General features: G+C 41.9%; 1 protein-coding gene across 1 annotated transcript; it reads right to left on the bottom strand.

The window, feature by feature from the left end:
- Positions 1-1,374: 1,374 nt before the first annotated feature.
- Positions 1,375-15,674, bottom strand: LOC124044367 (zona pellucida sperm-binding protein 4-like). The gene is made up of 13 exons (XM_046364020.1): positions 15,632-15,674; positions 6,282-6,503; positions 6,029-6,147; positions 5,716-5,741; positions 3,913-4,028; positions 3,665-3,837; positions 3,475-3,572; positions 3,001-3,149; positions 2,715-2,892; positions 2,019-2,154; positions 1,783-1,862; positions 1,562-1,618; positions 1,375-1,470 (listed from the first exon to the last, which is right to left on the bottom strand). Exons 1-13 carry the CDS (start codon positions 15,672-15,674, stop codon positions 1,434-1,436), a joined length of 1,434 nt encoding a protein of 477 aa, XP_046219976.1. The 3' UTR covers positions 1,375-1,433.
- Positions 15,675-20,686: the final 5,012 nt, after the last annotated feature.

The following is a 20,686-nucleotide window of genomic DNA, read 5'->3' as shown; positions in this document are numbered from 1 at the left end:
CACAAAATCAATTTCCACAGGCAAAATGGGCTATTTCATAAAAATGTGCTTTAGTCTTCATTTAAGGCTAGCAGTGTGGTTAAATCAAGTTGCTTGAAGAAACGGGCAGGGTTTGTGACCGAGGTAACCTAAATCACCCCATTTGCAGGTTCACAAGCACCTCTGCCATATGCACAAATGTCCCAATGCTGAGGGAGTGAAAGTTATTACTTATGTAGGGGGCTAATTAGTCAATGACCAAGCAAGGCTGCAGGCTCAAGCAAAGCGCTATCCCAACACTCATCCCAATATGTTTAGAGTTTGACAATATTCATACAAAATAATTGAAAGGTGTGCATAATGACAACACATGCGTGTCTGAGACTTCACACAAAACAAATTTGCCCAATTTTAGATGTTTTCCAAGCTATAAACAAGTTACAAATTGCATCATTGAAGTCAGTATATTCCCAAGTTCATCGTTTAGTGATCACCGCGCAACTGAAAGTCAACTTCGGAATTGTCAGCAACACATGACAACGGCAATTTAGTAGAGTCTGGTTTGGGACTCATCGTGAGCTTCTTGGTCCATATGAAGTATTGTTTGTGTGCAGGTGTGACGCAATGTCACCAGGGGTAAATGGGGAGGGGTGTCTTCCTTGAGACAATAGCATCCCAAAACTAATGTTTACTCAACCTGAAAGTTAGAACCAGAATTGTCAATTCGACAGTCAGTTTAGCCCCTCCTAGTGAATACACCCCTGAATGTCCAATAGATGGTTATTTGCTAATGTTATACATTGAGTAAATGGTTTGTTGCTAAACAACTGTTTGCTCAGGTCTTTATATAATGACTACACCCAAGTCCAGGAAGGGCTGTCAAAAGCTACTGAAGTTAAATGAACATGAGCTGACGGGAGGCACCGCCTTGCACAGGTCTTTGTTTCCCCAAAACATCTTAAGGCTAAATGTATTAGTATCCTATGGTTAATGTGAATTTAGTCTTAAGCCGCTTTTAGGAAACCGTATCTAGAGAGTCACTTAGCACAGAAAACCCAGACCGGGAATGATTAACATTGTTGACAGTGCCTTGGTATAATGTCCTTGAAAACAGACAAATCCCTCTAGGCTGCATCAAAATGCACACATGAGTCTGTCACCAAACAGCCAAGTCACCACAAAACATCAATTTGTGAAGACACCTGCCATACACACAATTTTACCAAAGCTGACAATTACAAAGGTGTAGAGGCCACAGTAATTAGTTACGTGGCCCAAGTCAGGTACGCTGCAGAGCAAACCAGTATACCAGAAACTGTTAGTGTACAATTTCACAAAATAGGTTAAAAAGCAGACCTAAGTCTCATTACAATAAATACAACTCAGTTAAATAGGCAAGATTTAAAAAAATATTTAATATGCATTAGTCAAATTACCACATTTCTTTAGCATGTTCAAGCATCAGATGTGTCACCCTGTAGATTGTCAGACCTGGAAAAACAAAATAGGTGTGAAAGCTAGAAGTGCTCCTATTTAAGCAAGTTACTTTCAAATCTGGGAACAAAAGATATGCAAGACTCACCTTTTATTTAAAGCAGCACTCTTCTCAGTTATTTTATTTAGAGCACATGTAGTAGATCTGGTGGGGAGAAATTAAGTGAGATTAAATACTAACTACACAATTAATGTGACAAAATGTAAAGAAATGAAGGCCAACTACAGTTCACTTTTCTGGTACATCAGTCACCATGTGACAATACACCAATCCAGGGAATCAAGATGCAAGTCCCCAGTCTTCCTCACCTACTAATTCCATCAAAACAGCGCTCTTCACAAGTTTTTTCTGTGGGCATACACACTTCAGTAGAGCACATGAAGTAGATCTGTTGAGGAGGAATGAAGTGAGATTCAATACCAACTAAGCATGTTTGACTTTGTGCAGCTCAAAAATATAAAAGTTGCACACAATAGAAAGAGCTTTTTGAAAGCCTCATTCACCAATCAAGGTGTGAATCCCAGTCCATATTCTGCTTCCTCACCTCCTCATCCAGATACTTGTTGGTCTGTTGATCCATGAACTGGAATGCTTGGACCATGAAGCGACGCTGGTGGCGGTTCTGGGGCAGGTTGCTGAATTTAAGGATGGAGACATTGGGGTCCTGAGGGTTGGCACACCTGGAAGTGAGAAATTGATAGAGAACTCAAAGACAACTTCCTCTTGGCAGCGCAAGGCCCTCAAACTAGAAGGCTCTGGAACTCATAGGGTAAGATTTGAATACCCTTGGTATAAGGAGTTGTCACAAAATGGCTGTCATGCTTTGGCTACGGAAAGGGCAAAGTTAAAACACAAAGGGATCCTTTAGGATTTTGGCAATGAGGCCCTTTATCTACTTTTGATAGAGATGAACTTAAATACCATTTGTCTGCCCCTATGGCCAATATGAAGGAAGTGATTGGTAGTGTCATTAGCCAAAGCTAGCAGATACCTAGTCTTCATTGTGCCAAAGCTGGTTAGAAAATTCCTTCAACTGCATACAGACAAACGGAGCCACAAATTGACCTGACTCTGGGTAAGTACATAAAGGGACTCATTGCCAAAATTAAGAGAACATTGGAGTCCATCCATCTCAGCCTCTAATAAAAGCCAATGGCTGTTCAAGAACAAGGTGGCCCACCAATATGTAATCTACAGTACGTTAGGCAAATCAGTCACACCAAGTCATTGCAGTGCTTACCCTTCGTGAATGAGCACCAGAACATTCTTGGCAGAGCGGGGATAAGCAAGACAGTAGTTGACCAAAAGTGTCGCCTCTGGATTTGGAGAAGTCAGACGAACTTCTAGATACACAAGTTTACCCAGGAAGAGACGCAGGGGCTGATGGTGCCGTTTGAGGTACTTGGTATAGGTTTTGTCTAGTGGGGGAGGTAAAAGAGCAATTTAAGCATTGGGCTTGTCAGCAATGTAAAGTATCCGCAACCATTATGTTCTGGCCATTGCGTGTTTACATGTCAGCCAAATACCTTCAGCAATCCTGAGTTCGACACCAAACAGTCCCTTGGATGTCACCTTTGAAGGGAATGTTACACTGGGGCTTTTCACCATGTAGCCCACACTCGCCACTGACGGCACGGTACCCAGCGTTTTAGGGTAGCGGCACTCAACCATGACTCTGGAGACGAACATAGGGGGGGGGGGGGTACTAGTCAATCTCAGCAGGTGCATTTAATGATTCCTCAATTAGTGAGATTAAAATTACATTCTGAAAGTGCCAAGTATTCGTGGCATTTGCAACAGCAATGTTTGAAGTTATACACTTAGAGCTAATTAACTGGTGAATCAGCTCAATATATAGGAACACTAGGACAGAGGCATATAGCAAAGACAGAAATCTACAAGGTGTAGACATTGAGATGTTCATTAAACACCAAACTGAAGAACCTGTCCAATAAGCAATGTTACATTTTGCAAAAAACAAAATGTGACATCTGAATTACCTGCGGGGGTTGTCTCTGGATATTATGCCATACTTCAGGTTAAGGGTTCGAACGGCCGTCTGTACCTCTGCTGTGTAGATCACGGTATTGCCAACTTCCTAATTAAGATCAAAACAATAAAGTAACTGTGTGGATCAACAAGAACCGCACCAGGACGATTCCAGAAGCCGTAATATTCTTGTCCACTTACATATGAGCGAGTTCCACATTCAGTGACTGAGAACTTGAAGACGACAAACTTATCAGTGACAATGACTGGGCCACAGCGAGACTTCCCAGCAACCACAGGTTTGGTGGGAGTCACAGAGAAAGTAGTGAGGTTATGGTGAACGGCAAAGATAAACTGATGGTCTGCAGTGCACTCTGGGGAGGGAGAGCGGTACACATCAGTCCTCACTATTCAAAGCCAAACATCTTGCCCCGTGAAAGAGTATTTACCATCCATTGGGTAGAAGCAGGCGGAAGTTGCCGAATCCACACAGCAACCCATCACCAAACACTTGGAAGACGAGATTCCAGTGAAACCACAAGCCAAGTGCTGGTTCTGGGGAATACTGCAGCCGGAAATACAAAAAACATTGGAAGTGAGGATCAGTAGCCAATTAATTATACTTCAGAAAAAAAGTTACATGTGGTGTCAGTCCCGTGTTTCATGAGCTGAAAGCACACACAATTGTTCCATTTGTGACGAAAGCTACTTCTGTGCACAATTGTGTTTTACATCCCTGTTAGTCATGATTTATCCTTTGCCAAGATATTTCATCCACCTGAGGCACAGCAAGAAGCTTATTGGATTGTGCCGTGGCAGAGATCTTTGTGGCCTATACTGGGCCTTGTCTCAGGATGGTAAGTTGGTGGTTGAAGATATCCCTCGTGGTGTGGGGACTGTGCTTTGGCAAAGTGGGTAGGGTTATATCCTTCCAGTTTGGCCCTGTCCGGGGGTGTCATCGGATGGGACCAGTGTCTCCTGACCCTTCCTGTCTCAGCCTCCAGTATTTATGCTGCAGTAGTGTTTGTCGAGGGCTAGGGTCAGTTTGCTATATCTGCAGTACTTCTGTCCTATCCGGTGTCCTGTGTGAATTTAAGTATGCTCTCTTTCTCAGGACCTGAGTCATAGGACCACACCCCAGGACTACCTGACATGATGACTCCTTGCTGTCCCCAGTCCACCTGGCCGTGCTGCTGCTCCACTTGCAACGGTTCTGCCTGTGATTATTATTATTTGACCATGCTGGTCATTTATGAACATCTTGGCCATGTTCTGTTATAATCTCCACCCGGCACAGCCAGAAGAGGACTAGCCACCCCACATAACCTAGAGAGTAGCCAGGCTTTGGCCTTTCTAGGGAGTTTTTCTCTAGCCACTGTGCTGCTACACCTGCATTGCTTGCTGCTTGGGGTTTTAGGCTGGGTTTCTGTACAGCACTTTGATATATCAGATGATGTACAAAGGGCTATATAAATACATTTGATTCATTAAATAGCATGATCAATACACAGGTGCTGGGTACAATAAAATTTGCAGTTCTGTCACAACACAATGCCACAGATGTCTCATGTTCAGGGAGCATGCAATTGGCATGCTGACTGCAGAAATGTTCATTACTCTATCATAAGCCACCTCCATTTTAAAAGAATTAGGCAGTGTGCAAACCAGCATCACAACCGCAGACCAGGTTTAACCATGCCAGCCCAGGACCTCCACATCCAGCTTCTTTACCTGTGGGATCGTATGAGACCAGCCACCCAGATAGCTGATGAAAGTAAGGAGTATTTGTAATAAAGCCCTGGTGGGGAAAAACCTTCCTCAGAGTCACTGGAGAGCCAGGCCCAACCAGTGGGCCTATACCCTCCCATTGGCTGTGCCCCTGCCCAGTCACGTGCAATCCATAGACTAGGACCTAAAGTATATCAATTTCAATTGACTGATCACCATATGAACTGTAACTCAGTAAAGTCGGTGCATTTATGTTTGTTCACTAATAACTGTAAACTCAATGACCAGTGGATAGAAGTCCATCTGAGCACTGGAGTAGATACCAGTTTCAATGGTACCTCTGAAATGGTCAAAATGACCAGGTCTCCAAAAAGCATATCAAGACCAAGTTAATCTTTAGAACGTTCTTAGAAGCATTGTTAAACATTTCACAAAATGCTCCTTTACCGACTGCCTCAGACCACAATAACAGCAAATATTGATGCTTATCCAAAGAAATAGAATAAACGTTTCATGAGACTCACCAGGATATTTGGTGGTATTTTGAGCGCTGGGATTGCGAAGGGTGGGATTAAGACACTTTGAAGGAGGCCCACCATGGGCATTGCGAAGACCATTAGAGAGGGGCAGGTGGACGGTCGAGGACAACGAGGATTTGGGGCTAGCCGCACAGGACACTGTAGAAACATCCATTATGCCAGCTTCATTGACATACAACACCATCAAGGTGTACCGCCCAGCCTGCAGAGTCAGTGTGGCAAGAAATGTACAATCATTCCAATGACACATTTACACCATTAAATGTATCATTTAAAACTGGAAAGGCAAAAACCCTACCTGACGACTAATGAGGCAGCCTGAAAAGCGGACAGTTAAGGCGTTCTGATATTGTCCTCGATTTAAGGAGTATCCACAGGATTCCGGGGCGTCAAGAACAGAGAGCATACTGTTGGGTCCTGTAGGGAAATTTAAAAAGTGAGCAAAGTAGCCAAATTGCATTTGATGATCTTCAAACGTATAAATAACTTACCCAAAATCTTGACTTCACTCATTGGACCAGCTGGCAGTGTTACTTTAAACTCATCCTCACCGCACAGAACCGCTAAACTGACTGGGGCAGCTTCGGTAACGGATACCCACTGTTTTGCATCTGATACCTCCTCGAATTGCTCCTGGAATCCACGGTCGGCGTTAAGATCGACATTGTCGGGGTCTCCAAGTTGCACTACAGCCTTGTCTTTGGTATAATTCTCCTCTGTGTCAAGGTTGTGGTGGGCAAAGGTTGCCTCTTCGGAAACGCGCTCCCATCCCGCTGCAAGCAATGCAAAGCAAAGCCAAACCGGGAAAAAAAGCAGTGCGCTCCTTTGCCAAGTCATGGTTTCATACAATGCCTCGCCGAATGCTGAAACGGTATGACAGCTGATGTCTCTCCTAGGTATATATAGGAAGTATTTGCAATTGGTTGCACCTTTCTACCAATTGGAACAACGTTACTCTCCATCAGAATATACGTTCTCACAAAGTCAACGGTGACATCTGGAGTAAATAATCTATAACCCGACACTATGTTTGCGTTTACACAGGCAGCCCAGTTCGAATATTAGGTTTGAGTGCTTTAGAGCGGCATACCTTTCTTACCTCCCTCTGAATAGTAATAATACACAATGATCCTAACGTGATTAGACAGGTGAATGCAAGGGATAGCGCCATCCCAAAGCTTTCACTGTCCGGGATTGTCTGTACAGTGCCATGCATATTTTTGATATTGAATGTTATCAGATCTTCAACCAAAACCTAATATTAGATCAAGGGAACCCGATGGAAAAAATAACACAACAATTACATACTTAATTCATTTATTTCATAAACAAAGTTATGCAACACCCAACGCCCCTGTGTAAAAATGTAATTGACCCCTTACACTCAATAACTGGTTGTGCCCCTCCTTCATCTGGAATGACTCCAACAAAACGCTTCCTGTAGTTGTTGATCAGTCTCTCACGTCGCTTTAGAGGAATTTTGCTGCTGCAGCTCAGTGACATTTGAAGGTTTTCAAGAATGAACTGCTCATTTCAAGAACTGGCACAATATTTCAATTGGGAAAAGGTCTGAACTTGTACTCGGCCATTCCAATATTCAAATTAGTTGCTTTTTAGCCATTTTCATTTAGATTTGATTGTGTGTTTTGGAGAATGGCCTTGCTTGCATGACCCAGCTACGCTTCAGTTTCAGCTCACAGACAGATGGCCTGACATTCTCCTGCAGAATGATATGATACAGAGCAGAATTCATGGTTCCTTCTATTAACGCTAGTCGTCTCGGTCCTAAGGCAGCAAAGCATCCCTAAACAATCACACCACCACCATACCACCACCATGCTTGACTGTTGGTATGAGGTTCTTACTGTAGAATGCAGTGTTTGGTTTTCACCACATATAATGTACACTGCCTTCGGAAAGTATTCAGACCCCTTGACTTTTTCAACATTCTGTTAGGTTACAGTTTTTATCATCATTCTACACACATTACCCCATAATGACAAAGCAAAATGTGAATTTTAGAAACATTTACACAAGTATTCAGACCATTTACAAAGTACTTTCACAAAGCACCTTTGGCAGCAATTACAGCCTCAAATTTTCTTAGGTATGACGCTAAAAGCTTGGCACATCTGTATTGGGGAGTTTCTCCCATTCTTCTCTGCAGATCCTCTCAAGCGCTGTCAGGTTGGATGGGAAGCGTTGCTGCACAAATTTTCAGGTCTCTCCAGAGATGTTCAATCAGATTCAAGTCCGGTCTCTGGCTGGGCCACACAAGGACATTCAGACATGTCACGAATCCACTCCTGCGTTGTCTTAGCTGTGTTCTTAGGGTCGTTGTGAACCTTGACCCCAGTCTGAGGTCCTGAGAGCTCTGAAGCAGGTTTTCATCAAGGATCTCCCTGCACTTTGCTCTGTTCATCTTTGCCTCAATCCTGATTAGTTTCCCAGTCTCTACTGCTGATGAATATCCCCACAGCATGATGCTGCCACCACCATGCTTCACTGTAACGATGTTGCCAGAGAATCTTGTTTCTCATGGTCTGAAAGTCTTTTGGTGCCTTTTGGTAAACTCCAAGCGTGCTGTCATGTGCCTTTTACTGCGGTGTGGCTTCTGTCTGGCCTCGCTAACATAAAGACCTGATTGGTGGAATGCTGAAGAGATGCTTGTCCTTCTGGAAGTTTCTACCATCTCCACAGAGGAACTCTAGAGCTCTGTCAGAGTGACCATCGGGTTCTTGGTCACCTCCCTGACCAAGGCCCTTCTCCTCCGATTGCTGTTTGGCTGAGCGGCCAGATCTAGGTAGAGTCTTGGTGGTTCCAAACTTCTTCAATTTAAGAATGATAGAGGCCACTGTGTTCTTGGGGACCTTCAATGCTGCATAAATGTTTTAGTACCCTTCCCCAGATCTGTCCCTCGACACAATCCTGTCTAAGAGCGCTAAGGAGAATTCCTTCGACCTCATGGTTTAGTTTTTGCATTGTAAACTGTGGAACCTTATATAGACAGGTATGTGTGCCTTTCCAAATCTTGTCCAATCAATTGCATTTCCCACAGGTTGTCTCTAATCAAGTTGTAGAAACATCGCAAGGATGATCAATGGAAACAGGATGCACCTGAACTCAATTTTGAGTCTCAAAGCAAAGGGTCTGAATACTTATGCAAATGTGATCTTTTTTATTTTATACAGTCGTGACTAAAAGTTCAGAATGACACAAATATACATTTTCACAAAATCTGTTGCCTCAGTTTGTATGATGGCAGTTTGCATATACTCCAGAATGTTATGAAGAGTGATCAGATGAATTGCAAATTAATTGCAAAGTCGCTCTTTGCCATGCAAATGAACTGAATCCCCCAAAAACATTTCCAATGCATTTCAGCCTTGCCGCCAAAGGACCAGCTGACATCATGCCAGCGATTCTCTCGTTAACACAGGTGTGAGTGTTGACGGGGACAAGGCTGGAGATCACTCTGTCATGCTTATTGAGATCGAATAACAGACTGGAATCTTCAAAAGGAGGGTGGTGCTTGGAATCAATGTTCTTCCTCTGTTAATCATGGCTACCTGCAAGGAAACACGTGCCGTCATCATTGCTTTGCACAAAAAGGGCTTCACAGGCAAGGATATTGCTGTCAGTAAGATTGCACCTAAATCAACCATTTATCGGATCATCAAGAACTTCAAGGAGAGCGGTTCAATTGTTTTGAAGAAGGCTTCAGGGAGCCCAAGAAAGTCAAGCAAGCGCAAGGACCGTCTCCTAAAGTTGATTCAGCTGCGGGATCGGGGCACCACCAGTACAGAGCTTGCTCAGGAATGGCAGCAGGCAGGTGTGAGTGCATCTGCACGCACAGTGAGGCAAAGACTTTTGGAGGATGGCCTGGTGTCAAGAAGGGCAGCAAAGAAGCCACTTCTCTCCAGGAAAAACATCAGGGACAGACTGATATTCTGCAAAAGGTACAGAGATTGGACTGCTGAGGACTGGGGTAAAGTCATTTTCTCTGATGAATCCCCTTTGGGGCATCTGGAAAAAAGCTTGCCGTCAGAAGACAAGGTGAGCGCTACTATCAGTCCTGTGTCATGCCAACAGTAAAGCATCATGAGACCATTCATGTGTGGGGTTGTTTCTCAGCCAAGGGAATGGTCTCACTCACAATTTTGCCTAAGAACACAGCCATGAATAAAGAATGGTACCAACATATCCTCCGAGAGCATCATCTCCCAACCATCCAGGAACAGTTTGGTGACGAACAATGCCTTTTCCAGTATGATGGAGCACCTTGCCATAAGGAAAAGGTGATAATTAAGCGGCTCGGGGAACAAAACATCGATATTTTGGGTCCATGGCCAGGATACTCCCCAGACCTTAATCCCATTGAGAACTTGTGGTCAATCCTCAAGAGGCGGGTGGCCAAACAAAAATCCACAAATTCTGACAAACTTCAAGCATTGATTATGCAAGAATTGGCTGCCATCGGTCAGGATGTGGCCCAGAAGTTAATTGACAGCATGCCAGGGCGAATTTCAGAGGTCTTGAAAAAGAAGGGTCAACACTGCAAATATTGACTCTGCATCAACTTCATGTAATTGTCAATAAAAGCCTTTGATACTTATGAAGTGCTTGTAATTATACTTCAGCATTCCATAGTAACATCTGTCAAAAATATCTAAAGACACTGAAGCAGCAAACGTTGTGGAAATAAATATGTGTCATCCTCAATTTTGGCCACGAAGTCTGAATAATTTCACGAATGCACTTTATATACATTTTGAAAATCCTTAGGGTCCTTAATTGAGTGACGAGTTGCCTCTTGATTGTGTTAACGACAACATCCTCTGCGGGGACATGAGTTTTGAGATGGAACATCAGTGTAATGTAAACCATCACTGTCCCAAATCTTCAAAAAATGGAGGACGTCAATTTGAGATTGTTAAAAAATATATATATATTTGCAATGATTTTATGACAACCTTCCAACACCAGAACCTAACTACCAGAACAGCAAGGAAAATCATCCATCTTCACCAGCTCACCATCTCTACCCTATTAATATGAATTCATGCTTATAATTGTTTTCATCTTGTTTACCTAGTGACTGGACTTGCAGACTCTAGTGTGGTTACAGGCGATTCTGCAGTTAGTGGTTTTGTCATAAATTGTTGTTGGAGATTTTGTAATGGTTGTAAGGCATCGTAGCTGATTTAGTTGAGGTTGGAATTTCAGTCCGGAAGGTTACACCTCCAGTACTTGATAGTGAATGTGTTCTTGTGGTTGTCATGTTCAGTGATGGTGTGATAACTGTTACAAACTTTGTTATTGTTGTAACAGTTGTAATATTTGTTGTGGTGATAGGAAACATTGTTTTTGTTGGAGCTGCTGTTATCCCATAAGAAAATGTAGATGTCAGAGTACTTTATACACTGGAGGAAGTTGTTGAACCAGTTATGAGAACTAAAGCAGCATTTGGTGTTGTCGGCCCTTCAGTTCCTGTACTGAAAGTAGTTGCGTTTGATGTGGTTGTTGATCTTTCAAAGGTTGATATACAGTGAGCACCATAATTCATTGAAGAGTGACCATTTTTATTGTTATTTTGGTTCTGTACTCTAGCACTTTGACTTTGAAAGGGTAGAATAACAATGATGGTGAAGTGCAGACTGTCAGCTTTAATTTTAGAGTATTTTTATCCATATCGGAGGAACCGTTAAAGTGCTTTCTGACCGTTTTTCGAAATTGTTTAGATTTTTTTTGTCAATTAATCATGTGTAAGAACTGTAGAATATACTTTTGTCAACTTTTATTATCATATTATTTTTATTTTTTAACTTGTGCATAAGGCATGTGTTTTGTCCATTTGCAATATGATTTCATAGGAAGTCAAAAGTCACTTTTTTTTGGCCAAATGCCATAAGAAATGTCCAAATGCAATATGAAAGATTTGAAAATGCCAAATCATGATGTTATGTCCATTTGCAATGTACCATCATGAATTTGTCATGCTCAAAAATCCTGCAGAAATGCTAAATTGACTGAACAGATGAACACAGGATGGCCGGGAAGTGATAGTTGTTCATTCCCATCACTCGTTGTGTTGATTACATCATGTCCATTTGGTGATGTTTTTTCACTATTGAATCATTTTGCAAATGCACGTCCATTTGCAATATGTTTCAATGGTCATTTACCATCACAAATTTGGCATGCTTAAAAATCCTGCAGGAATGCAAAATTGACTGGTCCGATGAATTCGGGATGGCTGGGCAGTGATTCTGGTTCCTCTACATCGCTCGTTAGGGTTGATTTCAGAATGTCACTTTGGTGATGGTACCTCACTGTTTAAACATATTGCAAATGGACAATAGTCACCAGCAAGTCACTGTCCAAGTCTTTATGTTAAGAACTGACTTATTTACGGAGGGTTTAGTGAGTGTGTGTTATTTCAGAAAATCACAGAAATCTCGCAGAGCTCCGAAGCACACTTTAAAACGTTGTTTGTGAGTGATTGTTTGTTTGTAATACGGTCCGCTATTGTGGGCTCGATTTATTGCTTTGTATTTGTGAATATTTGAGTAAATTATGTTACACACAGTTACACCCAGCTACACACAGGCACTATTACAAGAGTAGCTGTTCTGTTACCTTGCTAAGCTGCTGTTAGGTTCAGGTTGTGTTTGTATGCGTGTCTGCATTCCGTTCCCATTATAGTCCTTAAAGTGGCAGCCACTACCTCAATTTCCTTTTCCAGATGTTCCGTGGCTAGTGCATAGTCCTCCCATTCACCTCTAAACGTATCACAGTTCGTGCTTCAATCTCCACTGAGTTTCATAACAGCATGAGGGGGAATGTTCGCTGCCATGTCTAACCGGTGCTAACATCACTGAAGCTAACTACTAACTAGCAAACTCATTCTAGCTAAGGTCAATTCCGACTAAATTTCACTGAAATTAGCATTATTTTGTAAACCAGAACAGGTGACTCTTAATTTGCAGAAATCATGGTTAGTTAACTTCATATCTAGACCTAGGTAGGTTTAACCCACTTCTGACACCATTTTTAAATGTTGAATGATGCGACAGAGGCATTGATGCGAGAAACCAGTCTTGTTCAGTACTGTACATTGCAATACATCCAGGTATCTCAAGCACACTGGTAAAAACACTGGAGTTGCAGTAATTAACATTTACCAACAGATGGCATCACTGTGCCATTTTACACCCATAACAAATGCAGCTACTTTGCTGTTATTCTGGCTGTTATTCTTGACATGACTGTAGGTTAGCCATAGTTGGATAGCTAGCAAGCAAGGGATAAGAACGTTGCCAGCCAGTATGGCAATGGAATATTTAGAACGAACGACTGGGTCACGTCCATAGATACAGAACAAAGTCGTTAATTATTTTTGTTCTGTATCTATCTCTAGCAACCCTAGATTTGTGTCGGGACTATATATTGAGGATGGAAGAAATAGTATGAATAAATTAATCAAAACATTTTTTTAAATAAAAATGTCAATATTTATTTGAATATGTTGGTAACCCGTTGTATAAATGTGATAACAACACCCGTGCCTGATCAGCCTAGTTTGGATCTCTTTATTCTTTAAGAGTCGTTTAAAGAATTTGCCTGCCATTTACTCTGACACAAATGTGTTTTTGCATAATGTCTCACTATTACATTGTCCAAAATGTCATGATATGTTTTCAATTACACTACAAAAATAGTCCTTAATTACTATTTTTATTGTAAAAACAAACAGAACATACCCAAGATTAAAATTTGCTCTCAAAGTCTGTGTGTTCATTTTGACAGCTTATGTGGGTGTTCTCTGGATAGAAAGAAAACATAGGTTTGATAGACAGGTTTGTAAGGAATTTAATAAACTTTGGGCTGTTGCGTTCTAAGGAAATAATCAGCAACGCAGGGCTGAGATGCCGACCTGACACAACACCATTATACCTCCATACAGTTGATTATTACTGTAGAATTTCACAGGCCAGAGTTGATTATCCTGTTTATAACACAGCTACTTCAAATTATTTCTGAACACACATTTGTGTCTGTCTCCCATGAACATTCTCAGTAACTCTTGATGGGTTCTACCATTTATGTTTTACCAATCTACTAGAATAATAAGACTAACCAATACCAAAACAGTAGGGTTCCTGCACCGTTGTGCTTGGAAGCATAATTAATCCACGATTAAAAATGGATTTCTAAAACATTTCAGATTATTGACTTCTAGACTGTGGAGCCCTTGACTAATTAGATGAGCTATGTGCAGGTGCTTATGGCCTGAGGTTGCTTCAGGGAAAGCCGGAAATCTCCATTTGCACTGACACCGTGCATTAATCTGAAGTTAAACATACCTCGGCCACAATCTGAAGTTAAACCTACCTAGGTCTAGATCTGAAGTTAAACCTACCTAGGTCTAGATCTGAAGTTAAACCTACCTAGGTCTAGATCTGAAGTTAAACATACCTAGGTCTAGATCTGGGGTTAAACCTACCTAAGTCTAGATCTGAAGTTAAACTCTCTGAACCACCCATCCTGGATACGGTATAATTGTCAACAGCAACACAGAATAGCATAGTGCCACAGTCAAATAATATTACTAGAAAATATTCATATTCATGAAATCACAAGTGCAATATAGGAAAACACAGCTTAGCATTTTGTTAACCTCTTGAAACTAGGGGGCACTATTTTTAATTTTGGAAAAATAACGTCCCAAAGGAAACTGCCTATTTCTCAGGACCAGATGCTAGAAATGCATATAATTGACAGATTAGGATAGAAAACACTCTAAAGTTTCCAAAACTGTAAAAATATTGTCTGTGAGTATAACATAACTTATATTGCAGGTGAAATCCTGAGAAAAATCCAATCAGGAAGTGACTCTTATTTTGAAACCCCTGTCTTTCTATGCATCCCTATTGCCCATTGAAAGGGATATCAACCAGATTCCTTTTTCTGTGGCTTCGCTGAGGTGTCTACAGCCTTTAGACGTAGTTTCAGGCCTTTATTTTGAAGAATGAGCATAAACGACTACATTGCGTCAGTGGCCAGCTGAGGGCTCTCAGAGTGATTCTTGCGTAAAAGACAGAGGCAGTCATTTTTCCTCTCGCTCCTCGCTCCTCTCGCTCTCGAAAATCAGAAAAGCAATCAAATTAATCGTTTACCTTTGATGATCTTCGGAAGCTTTCACTCACGAGACTCCCAGTTAGACAACAAATGTTTCTTTTGTTCCATAAATATATTTTTTATATCCAAATACCTCCGTTAGTTTGGTGCGTTATGTCCAGGAATCCACCGGAAAGAGCGGTCACGACAACACAGACAAAAATTCCACAGAAATGTCCACAGAAAAAGTCAAACGGTTTTTATAATCAATCCTCAAAATTTTGACAGTTTGAAACTTTAGAGTGTTTTCCATCCTAATCTGTCAATAGGCCGTTTACTTTGGGAACGTTATTTATCCAAACATAAAAATAGTTCCCCCTAGCTTCAAGAGGTTAAACCTACCTAAGTCTATGTCTGGAGTACTGCTGTTTTTCTGTTCTACCTGAGAATGAATTTCATCACCTGTTTCCCAGGTCTAAATAATTATTTTATTCCCTAGAGGGGAATAATGAAAATCAGCAGTGGAACTAGCTTCAATGTCCAGATTTGAATTCACCTGGGGCCTCATTTATTCAACTGTGCAAAGGATTCCCGTCAAAAGGTGCCATACGGACGAAACACATAAAGCGCTTACGCACAAAAATATTCTTATTCATAACACAGTGCACACGCACATCCCACTCCGGTATCCCTTTATTTTAATTTTTTACATTTTATCTTTATTTTACTAGGCAAGTCAGTTAACCCATAAACATTTACAATCTTTTAATTTCATGCACACCGTGTGGTCTCCTGTCCATCACCACATGAGGAGCAAAGCCCATTTTGAGCCAAAAAACTCAACCCTGTCACACTCAACCCCATCATATTTCATTGTAACGGGGTTGTAAACCTGTGACAGGGTTGAGTTATTTACTTAATTTATGAATATTGAATCTAAACAAATTAATTATTCAATATATTATACATTGTATATTGTTTATATTCACTTATGAAACATGCTGTAAGTGTTCCATGTGAGCAAAACTGTAATGGATTTCTTCTGGGGAAAGAGAGGCGGACCAAAGTGCAGCGTGGTTAGTTTTGTGCATCTTTAATAAAGATGAAAGTACAACAATCTACAAAACAAGAACAGTGAAAAAACCAAAACAGTCCTATCTGGTGCCACAAACACAGAAACAATCACCCACAAGAGACCTAAAGAATATGGCTGCCTAAATATGGTTCCCAATCAGAGACAACGATAAACACCTGCCTCTGATTGAGAACCACTCTAGGCAACCATAGACTTACCTTGAGTACTACTCTAAACACAATCCCATACCTACAAACAACCCCAGACAAAACAAACCACATAAATCGCCATGTCACACCCTGCCCTCACCAAAATACTAACGAAAACACAGAATACTAATAAGTCCAGGGCGTGACAAAAACATATATTTTAAGGCAGGTAGCCTAGTGGTTCTTAACTTCAGTTGTTCTTTTAAGTCACTCTAGATCCTAAATTACTCAAGGATTGTAGTGTATATGTTAATATATTCTAAGAATCTTTTATTTAACATTATCCATTGAAACATCTAGGAAATGATGGCACCCACATCAGCAGCAGGAAAACAAAGACAGTGTCAAGCATGTCGAAATGCTGAACCAGAAAAAAAAGAGAACAATACCTTGAGAGAGAGCGTCAGAGATGAAATGTTGAGGCAGGGAAAAAGACAAATATCAGTGATTTAACACACAGCACTTCAGTTTCAGGCAGAAGGTCCTGGCTGCTACAGAATAGCTAGCCAATGAGGAAAAACCGCAACCTGTGGACAAAATCCATGTTTTCTTGGGCAGTGTGTAGTGGAATACGAGGATGACCTTTATCCAAGCATCATCCTCAGCACGGATAACAATTAGTGTACAAGTGAAATGTATGCATCATGAAGGACCAAGCAGATTTTTCTGGCCTTCTCGAGACGACATCCACAGGTATCAGTTTGATTAAGTCCTTGAGATGATTCCACCCCCACAGCGTTTGACATCCCGCCACATAGAGGTTGAGAGAGATGTGTGGGCCAGACACTCAGCAAGAAAACCATGAATGAACGAATATTGTGCTCCTGAGGGGAAGGATAGTCATGCTGACACTAGTGCTGTTCTAGCATTCTAAATGCCCTTGGAAAATGTCCCTACAGTTTGATGACACATTGAACTTTTCTGATGAAACCTGTTGAATGTTTTTAATTCCCCTAATGCCTGATTTGTTTCCATATTTACTGCAGTTTGGTTAATAAATCTTGGATGGATTTTGATAGCAAACTAAACTAGTTTATATGTAAAGTGATGTGTCTCTTCAACCCCGTTACAGTATTCAACCCTGTCACCCTAGTCTCAACCCTGTCACATGACAATATTTTTTAAATAAATAGCAAAAATTAATAAACATGAATTTAATGTTTTCTGAGCTCAGTGTGAATTGTTAAGGACAATCCCAAGAAGACTATATTTGTTAAAATTCTGAATTGAAAGCATTTTTTTATTTAAATAAGCCCGCTGACACAATGTGTCTATTTCAGGGTTTAATATAGCAATATTTTCTATTTATAATAATACAATTGGTTTGGGGGACACATGAGCATTAGGTAGCATTATCTTTTATAATCATATTCAGAGAACTTCCATATCGCCTGTGACAGGGTTGAAGATACATGTAGTCCATATCAGATAAAAATTGACATTTGATGCCTGGAGGTGGGAAAATATGTTTTCTTAAAAGTTTAATATGTACTTAATGTTGTGGGGCGTCATTTCGGCGCCGCCATGGATCGCGTCGTCCAGACGATGGACCACTGGGAGAGACAGAGTCCCTCCAGCGCCCCCACCAGCACAACAGGGGTCTCCACTACTCACTCCTTCAGCACCCAGTTCCAGTGGGATTCGTCTCGCACTTCCAAGGGAGTATGACGGCCGCACGCTGCCAGGGTTTCCTGCTGCAGCTGGATTTATACCTGGCGACCGTTCATCCGGCTCTCTCGGGCAGTGAGAGGCTGTGCACCCTCGTCTCGTGCCTCTCGGGGAAAGCTCTGGAGTGGGCCAACGCTGTGTATAGAGGAGATACGGCGCTGGACCACTTTGAGGATTTCACCCGCCGCTTCTGGGCCGTCTTCGACCATGCGACCAACGGTAGAGCGGTGAATGTCTCTTCCACCTGAGGCAGGGTACAGGGAGCACCAAGGAGTTCGCAATGGACTTTCAGACCCTGGCCGCCGGGATGGAACGACAGGTCCATCGTCTGATCGACCACTATCGCTGCAGTTTGCGCGAGGACGTCCTTCGGGAGTTGGCCTTCAGGGACACCACCCTCACCTTTGACCAGCTGGTGGACCTGTCCATTCGGCTGGATAACCCGCTGGCTATCCGCGGACATCCAGATCGAGATCTGTCGGTTCCATCCCCCAGCACTACTGCTCCAATATCCATGGAGCTGGGAGGTGCTGTGCTCAGGGAGACCGGAGGAGGTTCCTTCACGTACACCATCTGTGGCAGCAGAGGTCACACTGCCAGTCGGTGTCGGGGTGGTTCCTCTGGGGGTCGAGGCAGCAGGCAGGGCACTCTGGCATCACCCAACGTGAGCCGTCATCATTCTCACCCAGAGCCCTCTGTTGCACACCTGTTTTTGCATGTTACTTTTCCCAGCATAAGGCGTTTGTCGATTCAGGCGCGGCTGGGAATTTCATAGACAGATCATTCACCCATAGTTTAGGGATCTCCATTGTTCCAGTGGCTATGCCCTTCCCAGTTCACGCCTTAGACAGTCGACCAATAGGGTCAGTGTTAATTAGGGAGGCCACCTCTCCTGGGCATGGTGAATCAGGGGGGTCACAACGAGACAATCAGTCTCTTCCTCATTGACTCTTCTGCGTTTCCCGCAGTGCTAGGCCTACCCTGGTTAGCTTGTTATGACCCCACTTTTTCATGGCAACGGATGGCTCTCATGGGGTGGTCGCTCTCGGCTTAGTCTTGATAGTCTTGATAGTTCAATATTTTTTCAATCTCCCAATGATGGAGACCACTGTGCTCTTGGAAACTTTCAACAATCTAGAAATTGTTTTATACCCTTCCAAATCAAAGTTTGTCACGTGCACCAAATACAACAAGTTCACCTTACAAGCCCTGACCAACAGTGCCATTTTAAAGTAAAAAAATAGATTTTAGGTAAATAATAGATAAGTAAAGAAAAAATAAAGGGAAAACCCCCCAGTAGAATGACAGTGAAAAAAACAGTAGTGAGGCTATATACAGGTGGTACCGTTACAGAGTCAATGTGAGGGGGCACCGATTAGTCAGGCTAATTCCCCAGATATCTCTCGGAGATCTACAGGCAGTTCCTTGGACTTCATGGTATAGTTTCTGGTCTGACATGCACTGTCAAATGTGGTTCAGACAGCTCAAGAGTTATGCTTAGATATGCAGAAAAATAAACACAACAATTAAGCATAAAATTATGGCTCTAGATTGCAGGAAAAGGTTGTTTCAGGTGTTTGAAAAATTATCATTTCTCCAACTTCTCCACAGCCATTCTCACGTACTTTGTGCCCCCTCAGATTTTTGGGGTGGATGACACCCCTGATGACAAATGCCTGAATTTAGTTGAAAAATTAATCACATCGGGTGTAATGTCGAACAAGCCCCAAAATTATGGAAAGTGCATCAGAATTGCTCAAATTAACTGACTGGAGAAAGCTTTTATTTTTTGAGGGATGCTATTAACACAGCAGCGCTACTGCTGAACCTGTGGCTAAAACGGGTGTACTGCTTTGCTATGTAAAAAGCCTGCGCTACAACAGAATTTGAAAGGCAATGTTCCCACGTTTGCAGAGACTGCATTCACAGTAAACACTGCATATTCCAGATCAATCGGAAATTACCTTTACATTTCAATCGCGCTAGAGTGCTGATCTTCAGCGGTATGGATTGAAACGATCACCCAATGTTTTGTTGTTTAAAAAAAAAATGTAATTAAGTTCAAATACCTATCAAATTAAAATACCTAGCATATTACACATTTAGTCATGACAGAATGCATTTGAAACTTCACGAACAGAATACATTTTGTTCAGCTGAAAGACAATGCCCAGAGCTTAACCATGATATTGTACAACAATTTAAGTCTATGAGTCATTTTTTAGTCACAGTATGATTTGTTTGGGCTTAAAGTAGGAAATCTGCCATGGGAACTTTTGGGTCAGTGCCATGTGTTTCCCCTATGAGATGACGTGCAAATGCTTTTCAGACTAAGTCTATTTTTAGGGCTGGGATTGATTTTAATGTTATCAGCCACCAGCATTGGCATCGTTTATTAATAACAAACACCAGAAAAGTTCTTCCACTTCACGAGTCGCGACTGAGCTGAGCCAAACAGCCTTTCGATGTGCACTTAGGTGCCTGAGCCTTGGAGCAAATTAAAGCGGGGTGCAATTCTCCACTTTTTAGCAGATAATTATCATAATAAAATTTCTTAAAGCAATGATTTCTTCAAGCAATGAAACTGCTATGAAGTTGTCGGTCATCAAAGGTTAGCGTTGAAACTGATTGAATCTAGGCCGAGGTGTTGCCCCTGCCCTGCCCAGACACAAAAGGCCATTGCAATTTGTAGAAACCAGGGGCCTCATTTATAAACGTTGCGTTGATACAGAAGAAAGCGTACGCCACTTTCTAAGCAAACTTAGGGATTTATAAAAACGAAACTGGACAGGTGAATGTGTCAATGTGATAATAACCCTGTCATTGTCAGTTACAATCAGGGTAATTACCACACCTGAAGGTGTTACGCAATTGGGTAGCATTT

This window comes from Oncorhynchus gorbuscha, linkage group LG09 (assembly GCF_021184085.1).
Source record: "Oncorhynchus gorbuscha isolate QuinsamMale2020 ecotype Even-year linkage group LG09, OgorEven_v1.0, whole genome shotgun sequence".
In the NCBI taxonomy this organism is placed as follows: domain Eukaryota; kingdom Metazoa; phylum Chordata; class Actinopteri; order Salmoniformes; family Salmonidae; genus Oncorhynchus; species Oncorhynchus gorbuscha.
Note: the sequence above shows the minus strand (reverse complement) of the source record. Positions and strands in the feature narration are given on the sequence as shown.

Excerpts from the sequence above, each read along its gene's own strand:
- LOC124044367 (XM_046364020.1), bottom strand. The coding sequence starts at position 15,674 with ATGGGCTTTGCTCCTCATGTGGTGATGGACAGGAGACCACACG. Across the intron at positions 3,150-3,474 it reads TCCAGAGACAACCCCCGCAG|AGTCATGGTTGAGTGCCGCT; the intron begins GTAATTCAGATG and ends GTTCGTCTCCAG. Across the intron at positions 2,893-3,000 it reads CGAACTCAGGATTGCTGAAG|ACAAAACCTATACCAAGTAC; the intron begins GTATTTGGCTGA and ends CTCCCCCACTAG.